The sequence below is a fragment of the Moschus berezovskii genome, chromosome 15 (assembly GCF_049115385.1).
Source record: "Moschus berezovskii isolate FMDL1 chromosome 15, NW_MosBer_1.0, whole genome shotgun sequence".
In the NCBI taxonomy this organism is placed as follows: Eukaryota; Metazoa; Chordata; class Mammalia; order Artiodactyla; family Moschidae; genus Moschus; species Moschus berezovskii.
Window position 1 is genome coordinate 12,739,703 of NC_142474.1, and position 20,621 is coordinate 12,760,323.

The window sequence follows — 20,621 nt, forward strand, 5'->3', positions numbered from 1 at the left end:
AGGGGTCCCCAACCTCCAGGAGCTAATGCCTGATGCTCTTAGGTGGAGCTGATGTAATAATAATAGAAATAAAGTGCAGAATAATGTACTTGAATCATCCCAAAACCATCTCCTCTCATCCATGCAAAAATTATCTTCCACGAAACTGGACCCTGGTGCCAAAAAGGTTGGGGACTACTGCCCTAAGACTCTTGGCCCACAGACACAAAGAGCTTGGAGCAGTAGACAGAAATGTTACCTGGAAAAAAGCAAACACAGACCGCACGTATCTCTCCATCAGCTGCAGTTTACGACTGCACATTAAACTCCACTGCTTTCTTTCGGCGGCTGGTGTTGAGACCGACCCGTCATCTCCAGCCCGGTGCCATCCGTTCTGGCTTTCCCCAGGAGCACAGACAGACCAGCCGCCTTTCTAGTGTACACTAATTAATTTATCTCATGCTTGTGATTTTACGGTGCATAAGTGCTGGAGCACTTCTGTTTATTCTTCTCCCCGCAAAGCACCTCACATTGCATAAAGACCATGAATCTCCATGGCAAACGCCGGCTGTTTTGGGCTCAGGAACAGCCTGCCGGCTGCCTGTCATCTTGCCGGCACTGCCTCTTAACAGCCACAGGAACACCTCCATTCATTTATCCGTAATGACATTTTGACGTTTCAATCAGTTCATCAGATGTTCCTTGTGCAAGACTTCTCCCACACGGCCAGGCCAGGGTGCCCGGCCACACTTAATGCATAATGCATGAGACCAGTGCACTGCTCAGTACCCTCTGATGGACCGATACATCTGCTGTTCACAAACTATGTTCCTAACAGCCCTGACTCCCCAGGTGATCCACACCGCTGCTTCCAGAGCCATTTTTTCTGTTTCCAGCTGGCTGAGCTCGGAGAAAGCTGGTCAGCTCAAGGAAAGATGTGCTGGTTCAGAAACATACAGCACCAGTGCTGTTGGGTGCAGGGGGAGCAAGAGTGTGCCAAAGCCCTGCCTCACTCAAAGATTTAGAGTAGCTTGGATTCCACTAATTCAGGTGAAGACACACCTATGACAAAGCTAACATCTCGAATTTCATTAAACTGGTGCTGCTTAAAAATAATGATCGTAAAGACATTCTGATAACAGTAACGAATATCAAAGAAGAAAGGAAAATTATCCTTAATACGTTCAATCTAACACATCAGCTTAGACATACTTTCTCATAGTAGTAATCACAGTGTAGGCACAGTTTTATTTTCCAGTTGTTGTTTTTTTTTTAACTTAATGTAATCCAGTTAGCACTTTCCTATGTGGTGACATAGTTCTCATTTTTAATGGTGCTCCGTCACTTTAATAGCTGCATAATATCATCCAGGGATGCACCATAACTCCCTGAATGGGCCCCCTATTGTTAGACATTTATGAGGCTGTAGCTGATCATTTTCTGTCCAAGAGAAGAATCTGAGGAGGCTGAGAGAGAGAGAGCAGGGCTCTTCAGGCTGAAGAACCGAGGGTCAGATCCCACCTGGTCCCTTTACCTGTTTTAGGAGTTTAGGATTAACTCCGTGAGCCTCAGATCCCTCATCTCTGAAACAGAAGAAATAACCACCACTTTATAGTGTTACTATATGTGAGGATTGCCAGTGGTTGCAAGGTACCTAGCACATGGTGTGAGTGAAGTGAAGTGAACTCACTCAGTCGTGTCCAACTCTTTGCGACCCCATAGACTGTAGCCTGCCGAACTCCTCCACCCATGGGATTTTCCAGGCAAGAATACTCAAGTGGGCTGCCATTCCCTTCTCCAGGGGATCTTCCTGACCCAGGGGTCGAACCCTGGTCTCCCGCACCGCAGGCGGATTCTTTACTGTCTGAGCCACCAGGGAAGCCCTCATGGTGGGACATGGTAGTCTTTACTAAACGTGAAACTATCATGTTCATCGGTGTTCGTTGACCAGTGGATCTCAGTCAGGTCAGGGCAGGTCTGCCTACCTACACTCCCCTCCCCCCAGGGACATGGGGCGATGTCTAAACATGTTTTTTAACTTTTCATTTTGTGTTGGGTATAGCTGGTTAACATGTTGTGATAGTTTCAGGTGGAAAGCGAAGGGATTCGGTGATGCATATACCTGTATCCATTCTCCCCGAACTCCCCTCCCCATCCAGGCTGCCACCTAACATTGAGCAGAGTTCCATGTGCTAGACAGTAGATCCTTGTTGGTTTATCCATTTAAATATAGCAGTGTGTGCCTGTGCATCCCAAACTCCCGAACTATTCCTCTCCCCTGTCCTTCTCCCCGGCAACTGTAAGTTCTTTCTCTAAGTCTGTCTCTTTTTGTTTTGTCAGTTTATCTGTATCGTCTCTTTCTTATGTCATATGACATTTCTCCTTCTCTGTCTGACTGAGCTCACTCAGTATGACAGTCTCTAGGTCCATGTTGCTGCGAATGGTGTTATTTCATTCTTTTTAATGGCTGAGTAACATTCCATTGTGTGTGTGTATCACATCTTCTTTAACCATTCCTCTGTCGATGGACATTTTGGTGGCTTCCGTGTCTTGGGTATTGTAAACAGTGCTATAATGAACATTGGGGCGTATATATCCTTTCAGATCATGTTTTTGTCTGGATATAAAGCCCAGGAGTGGGATTGCAGGGTCATATGGTAGCTGTACTTTTAGTTTTTTAGGGAAACTCCATGCTGTTCTCCATAGTGGCTGCACCATTTAACATTCCCACCAACACTGTAGGAGGTAAAGACATGTTTGATTGTCACACCTGGAGGTGGGCGAATCTCTCGGGTGGAAGCTAAGGATGCAACTGGATATGTTGCAGTGCATGGCACAGCCCCCTCAGCAAAGCATCATCCTGCCCAAAAGTCAGCATGCCATGGTTGAGAACCAACCCCCAGCATACATGATGCTGCATTTTTCAGTATTATCTGCATAATATATTTTCCATTTTTACTATTATTTTATTGGGATAAAATCCCAGGAAAATGGGAATGCTCAGCTAAAGGGTATAGTATGCTTATTGGCAGTTTGAGGAGACATGGGATGGGGGTGGGTGATGGGAAGAAGGTTTCAGGTGACTGATGGTGAAAAGACAGCCAATAAAGGGCTCATGTTCCCCAATGGGCAGGAGATAACATCCCACAGACCCATAGTTCTCCAAGATAGTCCCAGCATCTCCTAGAAAGTTGGAAATGCACATTTTCAGGCCTTCCCTCATACTCACCAAATCCGAAACTCCAAGAGTAGAGCCCAACCATCCCTGTATTAACATGCTTCCGAGGTGATTCTAATGCACTCTCAGGTTCGTGAATCACTGCCATGCACCACTTGCAGCAAAAGGCCAACTTATAAAAGAGCAAGTAGATCCCTGGGTCAGGAAGATCCCCTGGAAAAGGGAATGGCTGCCCACTCCCATATTCTTGCCTGGAGAATAACATGGACAGGGGAGCCTGTCTGGATACAATCCATGGGATTGCATAGAGTCAGATACAGCTGAGTGAGTAGCACTTTCACTTCAAGGAAGAAGGAATGCAGATGACCAGTATGAAGAAGGAGCAGAAAAAGAACCAGCATTTGCTGAGTGTCTGTTACAGGCCAAGACTATGCTTAGGAATTAACACATTCTTTCTAATCATCCTAGAAACTCTGTGAACTGGAGCTTATCAACAATCTTCCTACACATGAGTCTCACGGAGATGAAGACGCAGTCATGATCTGGTTCGAGCCAGTCTAACCTGGGGCTAAAGTGCATGGTATTTCCACAGCACCAAGAATAGAGGGGTGTTCGCCTAGCCCAGGGGTTTGGAGCTCAGTGACCTGAGACCATTCAGGAAGTTCCCACTACCTGAGCCGTAGATTCTGTCCTCACTTTCCTTCGAAGCATTAATTTCCTCCCCATTGCTTAGTATTTAACAAACACTTATATGGAGCTTCTTTGGTAGGTGACAGATCCTATTGTAAGGACTTTAATATTTGTAACTCAGCATCTGTTGCGAGTGGTTGTTGTAAGAATTCACTATATCATTCCTATTTACCAGATGAGGAAACTTGAGTTACAAAGAGGCTGAGTCATTGTCCAAGGCCACATAGCCAGTCAGTGGTGGAGCCAGGGCTGGACCCAGGCGGTCTGGCTTCAGAGCTTATAGATGCTGTTCCCACTAGGCTCTGCTTCAGGATCTGAGGGGTAGGGTGACCAGATGCCCAACAAGAGGAGAGCCTTGCATCTGTCTTAGGCCTTCTGCCATGCTGGTTCCCTACCCAGCTCCAGGGGATGGTCAGATTGGGTCTGACTCTGTCCTCAGTAGAAAGAGAGCCCATCCAGGCAAGGAAGACAGAGAGGCAGATGCAGGCTGGTGAGAGAAGCAGGGACAGACAGGTAGAGGCACAGACAACAGAGCAAGAGAGATGGAGGTGACAGTGGCGGTGCCCAAGGTCCCTTGACCTTTTGAATTGCGGTAGTGTATGCTGCTGTTGCTTCAGTAACTTTGCCCTTCTGGTAGAAGCATGGAGAAGCCCCAAGCAAGGGGGGTGGGAGTAGGAGAGGAAAGAAATAAAGAGAGCCCTAAGTCGTATCCAGTACTCTTGCCTAGAAAATCCCATGGATGGAGGAGCCTGGTAGTCTGCAGTCCGTGGGGTCGCTAAGGGTCGGACACGACTGAGCGACTTCACTTTCACTTTTCACTTTCACACATTGGAGAAGGAAATGGCAACCCACTCCAGTGTTCTTGCCTGGAGAATCCCAGGGACGGGGGAGCCTGGTGGGCTTCCGTCTATGGGGTCACGCAGAGTCGGACACGACTGAAGTGACTCAGCAGCAGCAGCAAGTCATATCCAACTCGTGCTCTCCCATGAACTGCAGCGTGCCAGGCTCCTCCGTCCATAGGATTCTCCAGGCAAGAATACTGGAGTGGGTTGCCATTTCCTTCTCCAGGGGAACTTCCCAACCCAGGAATTGAACCCAGGTCCCCCACATTGCAGGCAGATGCTTTACCAACTGAGCTATGATGGGATTAGGAGAGGAAGGACACCCACCAGTTACTTTTCCAAGTTTGGTACCCAGCAGAAGTAATGAGCAGACAGAATGTGTGGGGCCTCAAGGATGTGAGTGGCTATGAAAGTGAGCTTTCTGGCTGCATATATGTGCTCATCCATGTCAGTGTGTGTTTGCCTGGAGAGGAGAGGGGCTGGCTGATAAAGCTAGGGCACAAGAATATACATGCATAGGTCCTTAGGTGAGTGAGACATGACAAGGAATCATAGGGAACATTCAGGAGCCTGACTGCCTGGGTTTAAATCCCAGCTCCATCTCTTAAAGCTTGGGTGGCTTTTGGGGAGCTACTTCAACTCTGCCTCACCCTTTCATCTGTAAAATGGAATTAGTAATACTATTAATCTTCCAGAGTTATTAAGAGAATTAAAGAAGTTAATTATGTTTGTAATAGCCTTAAATAATGCCTAGAAAGTGAGCCGATGCAGGTTGTGAAAGAATTCACAGAAAGTTTTTATTCACTTTCCAAGAGAGGAAAAGGGTCATGAGGACCAAAAGTGGAATGATTGAGTTTCAAAGGGCATGGTGTAGAAAAGAGGGGGTGGTCCATAGTTGTATCTGGGCTGACCGTTCTTCAATAGGATGTGGTTTTTCTGAGAATCTAATTTCTTCAGTTATGTTGCAGTCCTTGGATGTCTGAAAGAGACTTTATAGTGGACCTAGAGAGGCACTACTCTACTTTGAACAATGTTAGATGGGTTTGCAGAAAGAAATAAGTGCTATTTGCATGTTTATTAAATAAATACAGTAAACTTGGGATTTATCATTTCATGGTTAGTATATTCATTTCCTGGGATTGCCATAATAAGGTGCCACAAACTGGGTGGCTTAAAACAACTAAATGTATTCTCTCACAGATCTGGAGGCTGGAGGTCCAAAATCAAGGAGTCCGTGGGGATGTGCTCCCCTTGAGATTCCAAGTAGACTCTTTCTTGCTGCTTCTCGATTCTGACGGAGGTTATAAACGCTTCAGCGTCCCTCGACTTGCAGCTGGCTCACTCCACTCTCTGCCTCTGTCATTACACAGCCCCCTCCTTGTGCATCTCTAGCTAAATTCCCCTCTCCTTGTAAGAACAGTAGTCATACTGTATTAGAGCCACCTTAACTGGCTTACACCTGTAAGGACGCTATTTCCAAGCCTGCATCAGCCACCAATTTTTCTCGTAGAAAACTTGAGATCAATTGTGAGCACTCTCATTTTTCTTGTATTATAGATATTTTAGTAGGATTTGGGGAAAAGTTTTAGAAACCACCATCTCATTAAGGAAATACTTCATTATTTTAACTTGAGGTTGCTGAGAATGGATATGAATGAACAAAACAAATGCTACTAAATTGACTTTTTTCCTGTCGTCTTAGTAAAATATTTCTAAAGTTGTAAAATATCTAATTCTATAAAGATGCAGTAAAATTTTTGAGATTATTAAAAAAATGACCCTATTTCCAAATAAGGTCACATTCACAAAATATGAAAGTCCTAACCTCTGGCATGGGGCTTCAGTATATCTTTTAGGGCAGCAGTTCCCAATATTTTTTGCACCAGGGAATGGTTTCATGGAAGACAGTTTTCCCAGGGACTTGGGTGGCAGGAATGGTTTTGGGGATGTTCAAGCGCATGGCATTTACTGTGTACTTTATTTCTCTTACTATTACATCAGCTGCACCTCAGATCACCAGGTGTTAGGCCCGGGAGACTGGGGACCCTTGTTTTAGGGGAACACAATTTAACTGGAAACTGTCATTTTAAAAGCATCAGTTCTTGCAGTGATTGTTAGATGCTAGTTCCCCCCCACCCCCCGCCCATAGTGACATCAGTACCAGAAAGTGGGAGTGGTGTGTCCTTGAGAACTCACGGAGAGACATGGGAACGGCACCCAGATGTCTTACCTCCTGGCCATAGTCCTTCTATGGGGTAGGGACTCTTCATTAATTCCGATCTGCTGAAGACCTTGTTCTCAAGAACAGGGATATCACACTTCGTTATGCATTAGGATTGCTTGGAGTGCATATCACTCATCTAGAGTTTCTGATTCAGTTGGTCAGGGATGAGGCCAGAGAAATTGTATTTCTAGTATGTTCCCAGGTAGAGCTAATGATGCTGGTCTGGAGACTACTTGGAGAACGACTGTTCCACATTGGTGCTGCTTTAGCTTGGTGGCACATTACAACCACCTGGGGAGCGTCTAGAAACCCAGATAGATGCCCAGGCTGCACCCCAGACCAATTAAATTAGGATCTCATCAGTAATTTTAAAGCTCCCCAAATGATCTATGCAGCCAAGGCTGAGAAGCCCGGCTCCAGAATACATCAAAAAATGTTTTTAGAGAAAAGCCATTCTTCAGGGTATCTATTTTAGACGATTTGTATTTAATAAATAATGAGCCCATTTAAATCAACATGGCTGTGTGCTGCATATAAAAGGTTACCAGAGAGCTTTTATTGAGTGCTTACTGTGTGCCATGCACTGGGGGAAATGCTTTGGTAACTGCTACACACCATTTAAACCTTCACAAACCCCCTCCCTTCCTGGGCACACTGATGCTACCAGCAGTTCTGCAGGCAGGAGGAAACTGACATGCAAAGGATTGAGTAACTTGCAAGAGCTCACACAGCAAGTCTGAGATGGAGCCAGGTTTTGATGCCAGGCTGTCTGGCACCAAAGCTGATGTTAACTGCTGTGCCATGCTGCCTTCTGAGAGAAGAGGAAGTGGTGTGTTCGCCTTTTAATCCTGCAGTTTTCCATATCCTGGTTTACACTGTCAGCTCTGCTGTGGGGTTGCCCAGCTTGTGCCTCAGTTATAGTCATTCTGAGTTAGTGGGATTTGGATTAATGAGGTTTTGCCGCATTCAACGAGGACTGGAATTGTTACCTTGGACGGAATTTGCACTTCTGATTTTGTCCCAAAAGGAGAAGTGGAGAAAAGTTAAAACAGGTGTCCTGAGCTGGCAGGGTAGGGCCCTGTGACTTCTGCCAACATGCCACATGCCTTGGCTAAGCACCCCCTCTGTCTGGGCCTCAGTTTCTTTTATAAAATGAGAATGATGCAGTTCCCTTCCAGTTTTGACGTGTAAATTTAATTAGATATTCAGTCATGTCAGCACAGAAGCATCCAGGCTTCACAGAGTATAGCACCGGCTTCTGATAGGAGTAGAGTTGGTTTCAGCTGAGTTTTCTTTGTCTGCCTCCTGTGGATGGACGTCTCTCTGGCTCCAGGTTTCCAGTCTGTGTGTTTAAAGTCTGTGCAGAGATGCCAGCAGAGGGTGGGTCGAGGGAAGCCCTATGGGAAGGGAAAGAGTCTGGTCAGTGTCTCCCCTGGAGAGTGGGCATGGCTCTTCACATCCAGGGAAGAGCCCTGTGGAATTCAGCACCCTCTCTCACTTGGCGGGGATCTCCTGTTCTCCGTTCACACACGCAGGATTTTGCTGGAATCACTTATCACTTCTTTTCCCGATAATTTCTCAGTCTCTACTTGAATCCCTCCAATAATGGGGAGCTCATTACTTCCAAAAACTTACACAGAGCATGAGTCTTGTCTGGCTTTTCACATCATGGTATCCTATGTTAACAGGCACTGGTACAAAGTGGGTGCTCGCTGAGTACTTTTTTCAACAAATTAATATGCAGAGAGAAATAAACTACTACCTTTGAGGAGGAGATGATGATTTCTAAGAGCATTGGGCCTTTGAGTTGGTCCCTAAAAGGTGAAGAGAAAGTAGCCGAAGAAGAAAACATGCGAAAGTCAATGCAGGCATTAGGCTCTTCCAAAGGAGACCCAAGCAGTTCTACTTTATTTTATTTTATCTATTTGTTTGTTTTTGCTTGCACTGGCTCTTTGTTGCTTTGCAAGGACTTGCTCTAGTTGCGGCAAGCAGGGGCTACTTTTCATCGCAGTGCATGGGCTTTCCGTGTGGTGGTTTCTCCTGTTGCGGGAGCTCAGGCTCCAGGTGCACTGGCTTCAGCAGCCGCAGCCGACAGGCCCTTGAGTGCAGGCTCAGTAGTTGCGGTGCAGCAGGCTTAGTTGCCCCGTGGCATGTGGCCTCTTCCAGTACCAGAGATCAAACCCCTGTCCCCTGCATCAGCAGGCAGATCCTTATCTACCAGGGAAATCAAAGCAGTTCTACTTTACTAGAAATTTCTTCCTTGTGTCCAGCCAACATGGTGGCTCTAATTCTCCCCTCTGGGGCCACACAGAGCCAGGTACCACATGTGTGAAAAGAGCATTCCAGAATATTTCCTTTCCATGAGAAACATCCCCGTGTGTTTCAGACACTCTTCCTTCTCCTGTCATAGCATGATTCTGGAACCTTTCACAGCCTACAGTCCTCTCCATTGAGCCATTCCACCTGCCACCCTCCCTTACAAAGACTGGTACTCAGGATTCACAGAACTCATGGTCCCTCATGGACACATCCCCAGCCACCAGCCCTCACTCAGCTAACAAGCAAAGGTCGGGGAGACCTCCCAGTGATCTGTCACGTCACATTGTCCCAACCTGTCAGAAGCAGGGAACTTGGATTGCTCTGTCTTGAAATGTTCTTCTACTCTCCAAGGACCCAGCAGAGGAATAGATAGGCTTGTACAATGCCTGCTTTCTAACAGCTTTCGGTACCTCCTGCTGGGGAAATTGTGTGACCCAATTGGAAGGAATCTCAGAACAGCTAGAGAAAAAAATTCCAAGTTCAGCAAATCACAGGTACTTGAGCCTTACGGGATCTGAGGACTGCGTGAGTTATGTGACCCATGCCATGTTCCATGTGGCTGTCATATTTTTTTTTTAAAGGCATTCTATAGCTATGGCCATTCTGTGGGCTCTGAGGGAAAAAAAGAAGTTTCTGCCTTCTGTGTACATTCCATCATTTCTTCAGACATCCTGGGAAGGAAATGCTAAGTTATTAGACAAAACTATTCATTAAGTAGAAATATTTCAGGTCCCCAACTAATTTCATGCAGCTTTTTCTTCCTCTTTCCTTGCATATATCTGTTTTTAAGTGGTTATAATTTGTAGTCAGAGGAGAATGACAGTCTTTTCTGCACTTCAGATTGTAGACTTTAAAACATAAATTTGCACAGCAAATTTATTGAGCACCGGCTACATGCCAGACACTCAGCAAGAGGTTGGAATAGGTCCAGGAGGTTGGAAGAGGTTCACCCAAGAGGTGCTTGCCTTCCTGGGTAGGAGAGTTGAATCACTGCAGTTGGGTTAGTGAAGTGTTTAGTTCACATGGCAACGAGGCCCTCCGTGATCGCCTGACAGGGTTGAAACCAGCCATTTGCTGCTGTCCTCTTGCCGTGTATATTGTTCCTTCCTGGCTTTCATCACGCTTGTGATTTTATACCACTTTCTGTATTTCCCTGTCTAGTGCCTGTCTCTGCCATTAGTCTCTGTGTCCTAGAAAGGTGAAGGTCATGTTTGGTGTTTGACACTGTGATCTTCCATCGAGCAGAGACTGGCACATGCAGGTGCTAAATAAATGTGTTCGGTGGAAGAGTCCACCCAGAAGAGAGAACCATACATCTGTTTGGGGGGGCAAGAGAAGATGTGGCATCTGAATGCCACTGAGTCTTGAAGGATAAAAAGGAGGTAGTCCAGGGAGAAGAACAGGGGCATACTGAGGAGGAAGGAGTATTGAGGAATGCTTAGGAGAGGGGAGTGAGGGAGCTGCTGCTAAGTCACTTCAGTCGTGTCCGACTCTGTGCGACCCCAGAGACGGAAGCCCACCAGGCTCCCCCATCCCTGGGATGCTCCAGGCAAGAACACTGGAGTGGGCTGCCATTTCTAAAAGGAGATGTGTGTGGACGATAAGGCCCAGTTGAAGCCTGGAGCCACACGCTGAGAGTCTGATATGCCCCACTCACTGGTTTGGATGCTCCCCTCTCTTTAGGAATAAGAGAGAGGGAAATCAGCTAAGTTCTGTGACCATAGGAGTGAATATGATCTTCCCTAAATTACTTTTTTTTAGATTATTTATCTGACTGCGCTGGATCTTATTGCGGCACACAGGATGTTCGATCTTCATTGCAGCATACAGGATGTTTAGTTGCAGCTTGCAAACTCTAAGTTGCAGCATGTGGGATCTAGTTCTCTGACCAGGAATCGAACCTGGGCCCCCTGCATTGGGAGCGTGGAATCTCACCCACTGGACTACCAGGGGAGTTCCCCTAAGTTACTAGGCTGGTTTTTAATACTTAAATTATGAATAAGATCCCAAAAGTATGGTTTTATGTTTTATTTCCTTCTACATACCTTTCATTTCGTTTTGTAGCTGCAACACCTGTCTACATATTTTTAAATTTTACGTAGCATCATCATCACCATGAAAACATCGTGTCAACCATGGGCTAAAAACTCAGAATGTGAAAAACCTGAGTTGTCCAATTTTTAAATATATGCTTTGGAGAGGCTCCATTATTTTTTTTGTTTGTTTTACCCAGATGTTCAGAGCTACCCAAATATTACTATAAAATGCCACTTTTCATAGAGGCAGCCAAGGTCTTTTTATTATTATTATGCCTTTGGAAACCAATGATTTGTGCCTAAGACAACTCTCTCCATATTATTTTACCCTGGATAGAATGAGATTGGTTGGGAATTCTGCCCTAAGGAAATATCAGAACCCCAATACATACTCATTTATAGTTCGAAAGTTAACTCTCTTATCAGATTTCCTTTTATTTCCTGCTGGGGCAGTATGAACAGAACTCAGATGGAGGCAGAGGGTCTGCTGTATATCTTTTCAAATTTATGATTAAGAAGGTCACATATACATTTTTAAACACACTCCTTTTTGATAATAAATGAAGAATGAAACTGTGAAATGTCATCAGAAGCCGAATTACCCATTTTTCTTTCATTCACATACCCCTGCCTGCTGACTGATTGCCCGCCAATGGTGAGGAAAGGCCCAGGTGACCAAATGCTTCATATCTTATGGCTCTTCTGTCTGCCTAGAATAGTCTCACTAGTAGCAGCGTGTCTGTGGCCAGAGCATTTTAACCGAAAGATGCACTTCTATTCCTGAGCCCCCTTCTTTTCCCCAGGCCAGTTCAAAAAAAAATCCATTTTAGGCTGCGTTTGTCTTCAGATTGTGGCCAGAATGAGAGAAGCGAAAGCTCTTCTCTTCCAAGTCCAGATCCACTCTAGATGCTTCTCTTCTATGTTCTCTGTCTCTAAAGCAAACTCTAAATAGATGCCATGCCTTTGGCGTGAGCCACTCTGAACAGATCATAGTGGGAGGGGAGGATGCAGTCAGGGGATCTGTGCCTCTGGGTCCCTTCCTGCAAGGTCATCCAGCACTGGCTGGATCCTTTGGGAGAAGATCACTGCTTCATGGCCTCCTCTTCACAACACCTCTTGGGTCCTGGTGGCTGCTCCCTCTGCTTGTCCCTCTGGACCGACAGGTGAGAAACAGCTCTCCTGTCACTGGATTATACCTCAGGTTCCAAAGAGTTGCAAAGAGTCGGACATGACTGAAGTGGCTTAGCCTGCAAGGATGTATGCAGAAGTCTCTAAAATATTTCTGTGTGTGTGTGTGCACACACAGATATCAGTCGTATCTGACTCTCAGTGGCCGCATGAGCTACAGCCCGCCAGGCTTCTCTGTCCTAGAATTTTCCAGGCAAAAATACTGGAACTGCTTGCCATTTCCTGCTCCAGGGGCTCTTCCTGACCCAGGGTTCGAACCCACATATCTTGCGTCTCCTGCATTGGCAGGCAGAGTCTTTACCACTGTGCCACCTGGGAAGCCTAGGTTTATCATTTCATGTAATACCTCCTCTGACAGGGGTTAATTACCGCTTGAAACTGCCTGTTTCATTATCAGATGGGCTCAACTTTGGAAATTTTCTATGCAGTGCTGAATTTGACCTCTCTGGAACACCTGTTCTTTCTGTGTTAAAGTAAGAGTGACCAGGATTGAATTTGAAGTCAAGCCCTGTGAAAAATGGAGCAAGAGTCCTGAAAGAATTTACCCTCCAGATATTTCACGTGCAGCCCATAGCTTTGCATATCATAGGAACAAAATTACTGTATTTAGATGGATACGTATTGGGTAAACTCAGAGGGACTAGTTTTTTTTTTATTTACAAATATTTGAAGAACTGTCGTGTGCAGGTTAGTCATAGTTTTATATCTCTGACAATAAATCTAAGACCCAATAGTTGACATTTAAGGGGAGTAAATTTCAAATCCACACACGAACTTTTAACCCTCAGTCTCCTAGTGAGGTGCCAAAGTCTCCATCACTTGATAATCCAGGTGAGGGGTAGGATCCCACAGCAGGACTGCTGGAGAGAGGACTCCAGCAGTGGAATGCAGTTGAGTCAGTGATGATACAAGAGCAAGAAGAGCAGCTGCCACATGGTGAGCATTCACTGTGTGCCAGGCACTGTGCTCCATACGCCTTATCTCACTTAGTCCTCATGTAATTCCTCTGAGGTTGGCCTGTGACGTTCAGAACTTAACGAGGTTAAGGAACTTGCCCTGCCTCGTACAGGCACAGGCCGCGTGGAGGGAGGATATGAACCCAGGTCTGTCTGATGCCAAAGCGGATGGTTTCAATCCGAGCGGTTGGTGTTAGAATCACCTGGGGAGCTTGGTGGCCATGCAGACATTTAGTCCTTGTCCTACTTGAATGAATCTAGGATCCCTGGGCTTTTTCAGCTGAGTGATTCTGATGTACACGAGTTTGAGCATGGCTGCTCCAGATCATCAACATCATTGTCATCATTATTCTGAATGCCCATCTGGCATTACTGATGTAATATCTGAGGGTTACTATAGGGATAACTGTACATCTAGTTCTGCTTTAACTTTTATCCTTTTGAGCTATAGGTCTAACTAACGTCCACTCTTACCCCCGTCCCCCACCAGCCCCTACTTCAATCCACCATTGTTTTGTGGGTTATTTCATGAGCTCAATCACAGAGAATGGCCAGACTTCATTATGAATATCCCTCAGAGCCCCACAGGACAAGTTCCACATGACCACATCTTCCTTTTAAAGTTAGAGAAATCTTATGGAAATCTCATTATTTCCCATTTTAAGCTCAGTAAAGAACACACCCTTTGTTGGGGGTGAGGCAGAATGAATGTCATATTTCTGAAACTGAAGCCATTAAAAGTTTCAGGATGACTTAGGCTTATCCCACCTTGACCTTGGAGGACCTCCCTTGACCCTGTTTCTGGGCAGTGCACCAGGTTTGGGGGTTGAGGATGGGTGGGAAAAGAGCAGTCTGATCTTCCAGCCCTTTGAAGCAACTGTCACCATCTGACTGTGATTTTTCCCCTTGCACATGTCCCAAAGGAAGCTGGCCAAGAAGCAGAAGGAGACCCAGAGCGGAGCACAGAGGGAAATGGGGCCCGTGGCCTCGGCCGACAAACCAACTGCCAAGCTCAGCTCCAGCCGCAATGATGAAGGCTTCTCCTCTAGCTCACAGGATGTGAATGGATTCGGTAAGTTGAGCCAACCAAGGGGAAGGGGATATCTGTGGTCCGGCTTGACCCCAGTACCTCTGCTATTGACCCCTCCCAGTGTCAGGTGTTGTAGGACATGGGGGCCGGATGCTTCCCTGGGATCATCAGGATGAAAGTGTCCCCTGTCAAAGACTAGGGCCACCCATCCTGGGTGAAAAAGAAAATTTCAGAATGCGTCCCAAAGCAGATGGAAATAATGGCAAGTCACCTTCTGCACAGAAAGCAGGTTAAAACCAAGAAACAAGAAGGAGAGCACGATTACACACTTAAGGAGAAAAATATGCCATACTGAGTTGAGTGTCATAGAGTTGTCAAAGCAGCGTTTCACATAAACCACGAAAGATAAATGACCTATGGGTTACGACTGTCTCCATTTCTCAGCTTAGGAAACTGAGGCTCAGGTAAGCGCTTTCTCCAAAGCCCCATGGTTGACGAATAACTCATTCAGTTCTGGAAGCCATGCCTTCCCAGCCTTGCCCAGTTCCCGAGTGGCATTAAGTCAAAAGCAATGGTGTTCTTATGCAGAGTTAACACAGGATCTCAAACAAATAGAAGTGGCCACAGTTTCAGGGTTGACCCCTGTCCAAAGGAGAACCTCAGGACAAGTAACCTAAAGCTATCTTGGCGATCAGACTCAAGAGAGCTGACTTTTGCTCTTAAGTTTCTGAAAGCTGGTTCTTTTTCTGGTTTTCATAGAAATGCTGGATTCCCCAGCCTCTGCTCCAAATTGGGGAAGGCAGGAAATCTAAAGGAATATGAACAGAGCACATGTTCTCTCCACACTGTGCCATTGGCAAAGGGAAGAAATCCTATTTTGTAAAAATCACTTCATTGTTGTTATTGTTCATTGTTCAGTCAGTAAGCCGTGTCTGACTATCTGTGACTCCGTGGACTGCAGCACGCTAGGCTTCCCTGTCCTTCACTCTCTCCTGCAGTTTGCTCAAACTCATGTTATTGAGTCAATGATACCATCCAACCATCGCATCCTCTGTCGTCCCCTTCTCCTCCCACCCTCAATCTTTCCCAGCATCAGGGTCTTTTCCAATGAGTCTGCTCTTTGCATCAGGTGGCCAAAGTATTAGAGCTTCAGCATCAGTCCTTCCAGTGAATACTCAGGATTGATTTCCTTTAGGATTGGCTGGTTGGATCTCCTTGCAGTCCAAGGGACTCTTAAGAATCTTCTCCAACACCATAGATCAAAAGCATCAGTTCTTCAGCGCTCAGCTTTCTTGATGTTTCAACTCTCACATTCATTCATGATTACTTCAAAAACCATAGGTTTGACTAGACAGACCTTTGTCAGCAAAATAATGTCTCTGCTTTTTAATATGCTGTCTAGATTGGTCATAGCTTTTCTTCCAAGGAGCATCTTTTAATTTCATGGCCGCAGTCCCCATCTGCAATTATTTTGGAGCCCAAGAAAATAAGAAAACAATGTTTCCATTGTTTCCCCATCCATTTGCCATGAAGTGATGGCAGAGTACATCATGAGGAACACTGGGCTGGAAGAAGCACAAGCTGGAATCAAGATTGCTAGGAGAAATATCAATAACCTCAGATATGCAGATGATACCACTCTTATGGCAGAAAGTGAAGAGGAACTCAAAAGCCTCTTGATGAAAGTGAAAGAGGAGAGTGAAAAGGTTGGCTTGAAGCTCAACATTCAGAAAACAAAGATCATGGCATCTGGTCCCATCACTTCATGGGAAATAGATGGGAAAACAGTGGAAACAGTGTCAGACTTTATTTTTTGGGCTCCAAAATCACTGCAGATGCTGATTGCAGCCATGAAATTAAAAGACGCTTACTCCTTGGAAGGATATTATGACCAACCTAGATAGCATATTCAAAAGCAGAGACATTACTTTGCCAACCAAGGTCCATCTAGTCAAGGCTATAGTTTTTCCCGTGGTCATGTATGGATGTGAGAGTTGGACTATGAAGAAGGCTGATCGCCAAAGAATTGATGCTTTTGAACTGTGGTGTTGGAGAAGACTCTTAAGAGTCCCTTGTACTGCAAGGAGATCCAACCAGTCCATTCTAGAGGAGATCAATCCTTGGTGTTCATTGGAGGGACTGATGCTAAAGCTGAAACTGCAATACTTTGGCCACCTCATGCGACGAGTTGACTCACTGGAAAAGACTCTGATGCTGGGAAAGGTTGGGGGCGGGAGGAGAAGGGGACGACAGAGAATGAGATGGCTGGATGGCATCACCGACTCTGTGGACATGAGTTTGGGTGAACTCCGGGAGTTGGTGATGGACAGGGAGGCCTGGCGTGCTGTGATTCATGGGGTCGCGGAGAGCCGGACGCGACTGAGCAACTGAACTGACTGACTGACTGACTGATGGTGCCAGATGCCAGGATCTTCATTTTTTGAATGTTGAGTTTAAGCCAACTTTCTCACTCCCCTCTTTCACCCTCATCCAGTGGCTCTTTAATTCCTCTTTGCTTTCTGTCATTAGAGTGGTATCATCTGCATATCTGAGGTTGTTGATATCTCTCCCTGCAATCTTGATTCCAGCTTGGGCTTCATCCAGCCTGGCATTTCTCATGATATATTCTGCATATAAATGAAATAAGCACGGTGATAATATTCAGCCTTGGCGTACTCCTTTCCCAATTTTGAACCGGTCCATTGTTCCATGTCCAGTTCTAGCTGTTGTTTCTTGACCTGCATACAGATTTCTCAGGAGGTAGGTAAGGTGGTCTGGTATTCCCATCTCTTTAGAAATTTTCCATAGTTCGTTGTGATCCACACAGTCAGAGGTTTTAGCATAGTCAATGAAGCAGAAGTAGATGTTTTTTTTAATTCCTGAACCCCATGAACAGTATGAAAAGGCAAAAACAAAAATACATGGATGAGATCAATTTGGAATGACGGGGGTCTATGAGAGGATGAAGAAAGGAAACAAGTATTTACGGACCACCTTTGTCCACACCACAGCCTGTGAGATGCTTTCTATGCTTGTTCCCATTTTATAGATGATGCATCCAGAGTTCAGTGTTTGTCTGACCTGCCCACTGGTACACAGCTGTTTCCTGGTGGATGCAGGATCCGAGGCTGCTGCAGACCCATGATTCCTAATCTCACATGCAGCACAGCACCTAGCTGAGGAAGTTTACAAAATCTACATGTCTATGCCCCACACCTTACTTGCTGAATCGAAACCTCCTGGGGCCCCCAGGAGTGGGAGTGGGACTCAGGGATATAGATTTTGTAAAAGCCACTTAGGGGGTTCTTACAGGCACCTTGGTTAGAAGCACTGAACTTTGAAAGAGGCAGCAGAGGTTTTCAAATACTGACGTGCTGCCTTAGGAAAGAGATTTTGCTTTAAACGTATAATGATTGAAAAAAATATTAGAATGAATATCCATGCAGCTTTGACCTCGGTTCACCAGTTGTTCACAGTTTGCAACATTGGCGCTCACTCTCCTTTCCCTCTCTCATACACACACACACAGACACACACACTATACACATACACACAGGATATACACACACACTATATATACACACTCGTATATATGCACAACTTTCTGAACCATTTAGATGTTAAGTTTCGGACATCGTGATACTCCCACCTCCAGAAAATTCAGCACGTTTCCCGAGAATGAGGACAGCTCTTCAGCGTAATTGCAGTAAAGTTATCTTACCCAAGAAATGTGACCTTGTTTCAGTCTCCGAGAGACCAGTCCATAGCTGAATTTCCCCCATGGCCCTAAAGTATCCCCTCTTTCATTGGTTACTGTCTTTTGGATCCAGGATTCAGTCAAGGTACTCACTTTATATTTGACCTGCACACCTTCCATCCCCTTTTTATCTACAGTGCTCTCCCACCTTTAGTTTTCCTTTCAGGATGCCGACATCTTTTAAAAATCCAGGCCAGCTGTCCGCAAAATACTCCCGAGTCCAGATTCAACTGAATCTTTTCATCATGATCATATTCAGGTTAAACATTTTGGCAAAAATGCTGCACAGGTGACATTGTGTGTGTACCTCCCTTTGCATCATTTCAATAAAAACTATCACTCTGATCAACTATCACAAGGCTCTCACTTTGCCCACTCTGGGTGATGCTAAGTTTGAGAACTTGTTAAGGTTGAGAATTGGGCAGAGTCTTAACAGTACATACTGATTATTTCATGAGCAAATATTTAGCTTGTTTTTCTCAGAGAGCAGAGCAAGTTTACAGTCTGCCTAACCATAAAGTCAGTTCTTTTAAAAAAAAAAAAAATCATCTGTTTATTTCTGGTTGTGCTGAGTCTTTGTTGCTTCGGGACTTTTCTCTAGTTGAAGTGAGCAGGGGCCACTCTCCAGTAGCAGCGTGCGGGCTTCTCTTTGCCGTGGCTTCTCTCAATGGGGAGCACAGGCTCTAGGCCACGGGGGCTCAGTAGTTGGGGCTCCCGGGCCCTGGAGCTCAGGCTCAAGAATTGTGGTGCACAGGCTTAGTTGCTCCTCAGCATGTAGGATCTTGCCTGATCAGGGATTGAACCCACATCTCCTGCATTGGCAGGCAGATTCTTTACCAGTGGGCCACCAGGGAAGCCCTGTCTCCCCACAGAGTCAGTTCTGAATCCATTCTCCACACAGGTGAATTTCTGGGATTTATACATTCCAGCAGAGGGCAGGAGAGGCAGAAAAGGGGATGGCAGGGAACCGGGCTTGGTTTCTCCTTATAGGTGCAACCTGAGCGTCCACCCCACCTCACCCACTGCCTCTGACCGTGTTGTCACTGACTCTCCTGCTTTTGTTCTGGGCAAGGGAGTTCACTAGCAGGTCTAGCTGTTGGCACGTGCTGGCCAAGTGGTACCTATCCACCAAAATCTTTCCTGTCCAGGCCAAGCTCTTGTGCACACTTATTCCATTTGTAAAAATGTCATGGGAGGACTCTGAAGACCAAAGAGATGTAATCAGAGATACACAACAAACATCATGACACCCAATTTATAGGTATTTGACCTCAAGTGAAAACCTGGGGAACACCAATTTCTTGGATTTCAAGGGGAAAATACCACCTCCATTTCCCTCATGAGCTAAAACTTAGGCTGTTTAAGATGAAAGCACCCAAGACCGGGATAGATTGGCCAGCCAATGAGGAAGAAGCAGCAGATCCAATAAAATCTAATTAGATGTTTTAAAGTCCCGACACAATCTTTCCAAGATTGATATGTGTGTGTTTTATATACACACAGGCATAACATGCATACACACATGGGCATATGTGTATATATACATATTGTATGTACGTTTAATATTGTTTTTAAAAAGAAAAAATTCAATCAACATTATACTCAATCATTAAGACATTCTGCATTTGTTTGAATCAATGAGTAATTAGGATTCTGTCTATTCATCTGGTATCCTCAGGCTAGAACCACAAACATGTTCTGGGGATTCTTTTGAAAGCCCTGAAATGCATCAGGTACCTTTTAAAATGCTCTGTGGAACCACTAGGATGTGATTTGAGGGGGGAAAAATGTAAGTAATGCTTACATTGGAGATGTGGAAATTGCTTCTGAAATCACCCTGATGTATGTAAAATTGACTCTATTTTTGTGACATTAGGAAGGTGACTGGCTTCTGTATCAGTGTCTTTAGGAGGCCCTGAGATTATTCGCAAATGTTGAGGAAGCATTGAGCAGAGAATAGGTGTCACATTGGAAAAGATTTCAGAAAAACCTGCCCTGAGCAATTATTTCATTATGGAACAGGTGGTCCCTGACCTAATTCAGCCTTGGTACCCAACTGTGTGGGTTTGTTTTCCCGGATTTTCAATTCCAAGTGAGCGCTGAGTTCTACAGCATCCATTCCATCAAGCCTCCCAGGTTTGTAGAGGGCTGGTAACCTCCAGGATGCGGGAGTGATGGCTCTCTGTCAGGGGTGGGCTGTTGCTCTAGAGAGCTTTGGCATTCTTGAAAAAGGAGTGCTTGTCAACAATGTGCATCGTTTTCCGTTTAAAGGATTGCTGGCTTTTATTAAGTAATCTGATTTTGATCTTATTGCCCTGTTTACCTGCTTGTTCTTTTTCTGAGATCTTTGGCTCACTGGGATCATTTTCTGGGTCTTTCTCCTGGTGCTTTCTTTTTTGTATTCCTGTTTAAATCTTCTTTA

At 45.3% G+C, this 20,621-nt stretch overlaps 1 protein-coding gene across 10 annotated transcripts in view; it reads left to right on the top strand.

The window, feature by feature from the left end:
* PTPRT (protein tyrosine phosphatase receptor type T) overlaps positions 1-20,621 on the top strand; it is a 1,139,542-nt gene that overhangs the window by 992,221 nt on the left and 126,700 nt on the right. For all 10 annotated transcript variants that reach the window (XM_088843764.1, XM_088843767.1, XM_088843761.1 and 7 more), the window contains one exon: positions 14,336-14,484. In XM_088843764.1, coding sequence (XP_088699890.1) covers positions 14,336-14,484 — 149 coding nt within the window. The remainder of the gene's footprint in view (positions 1-14,335; positions 14,485-20,621) is intronic.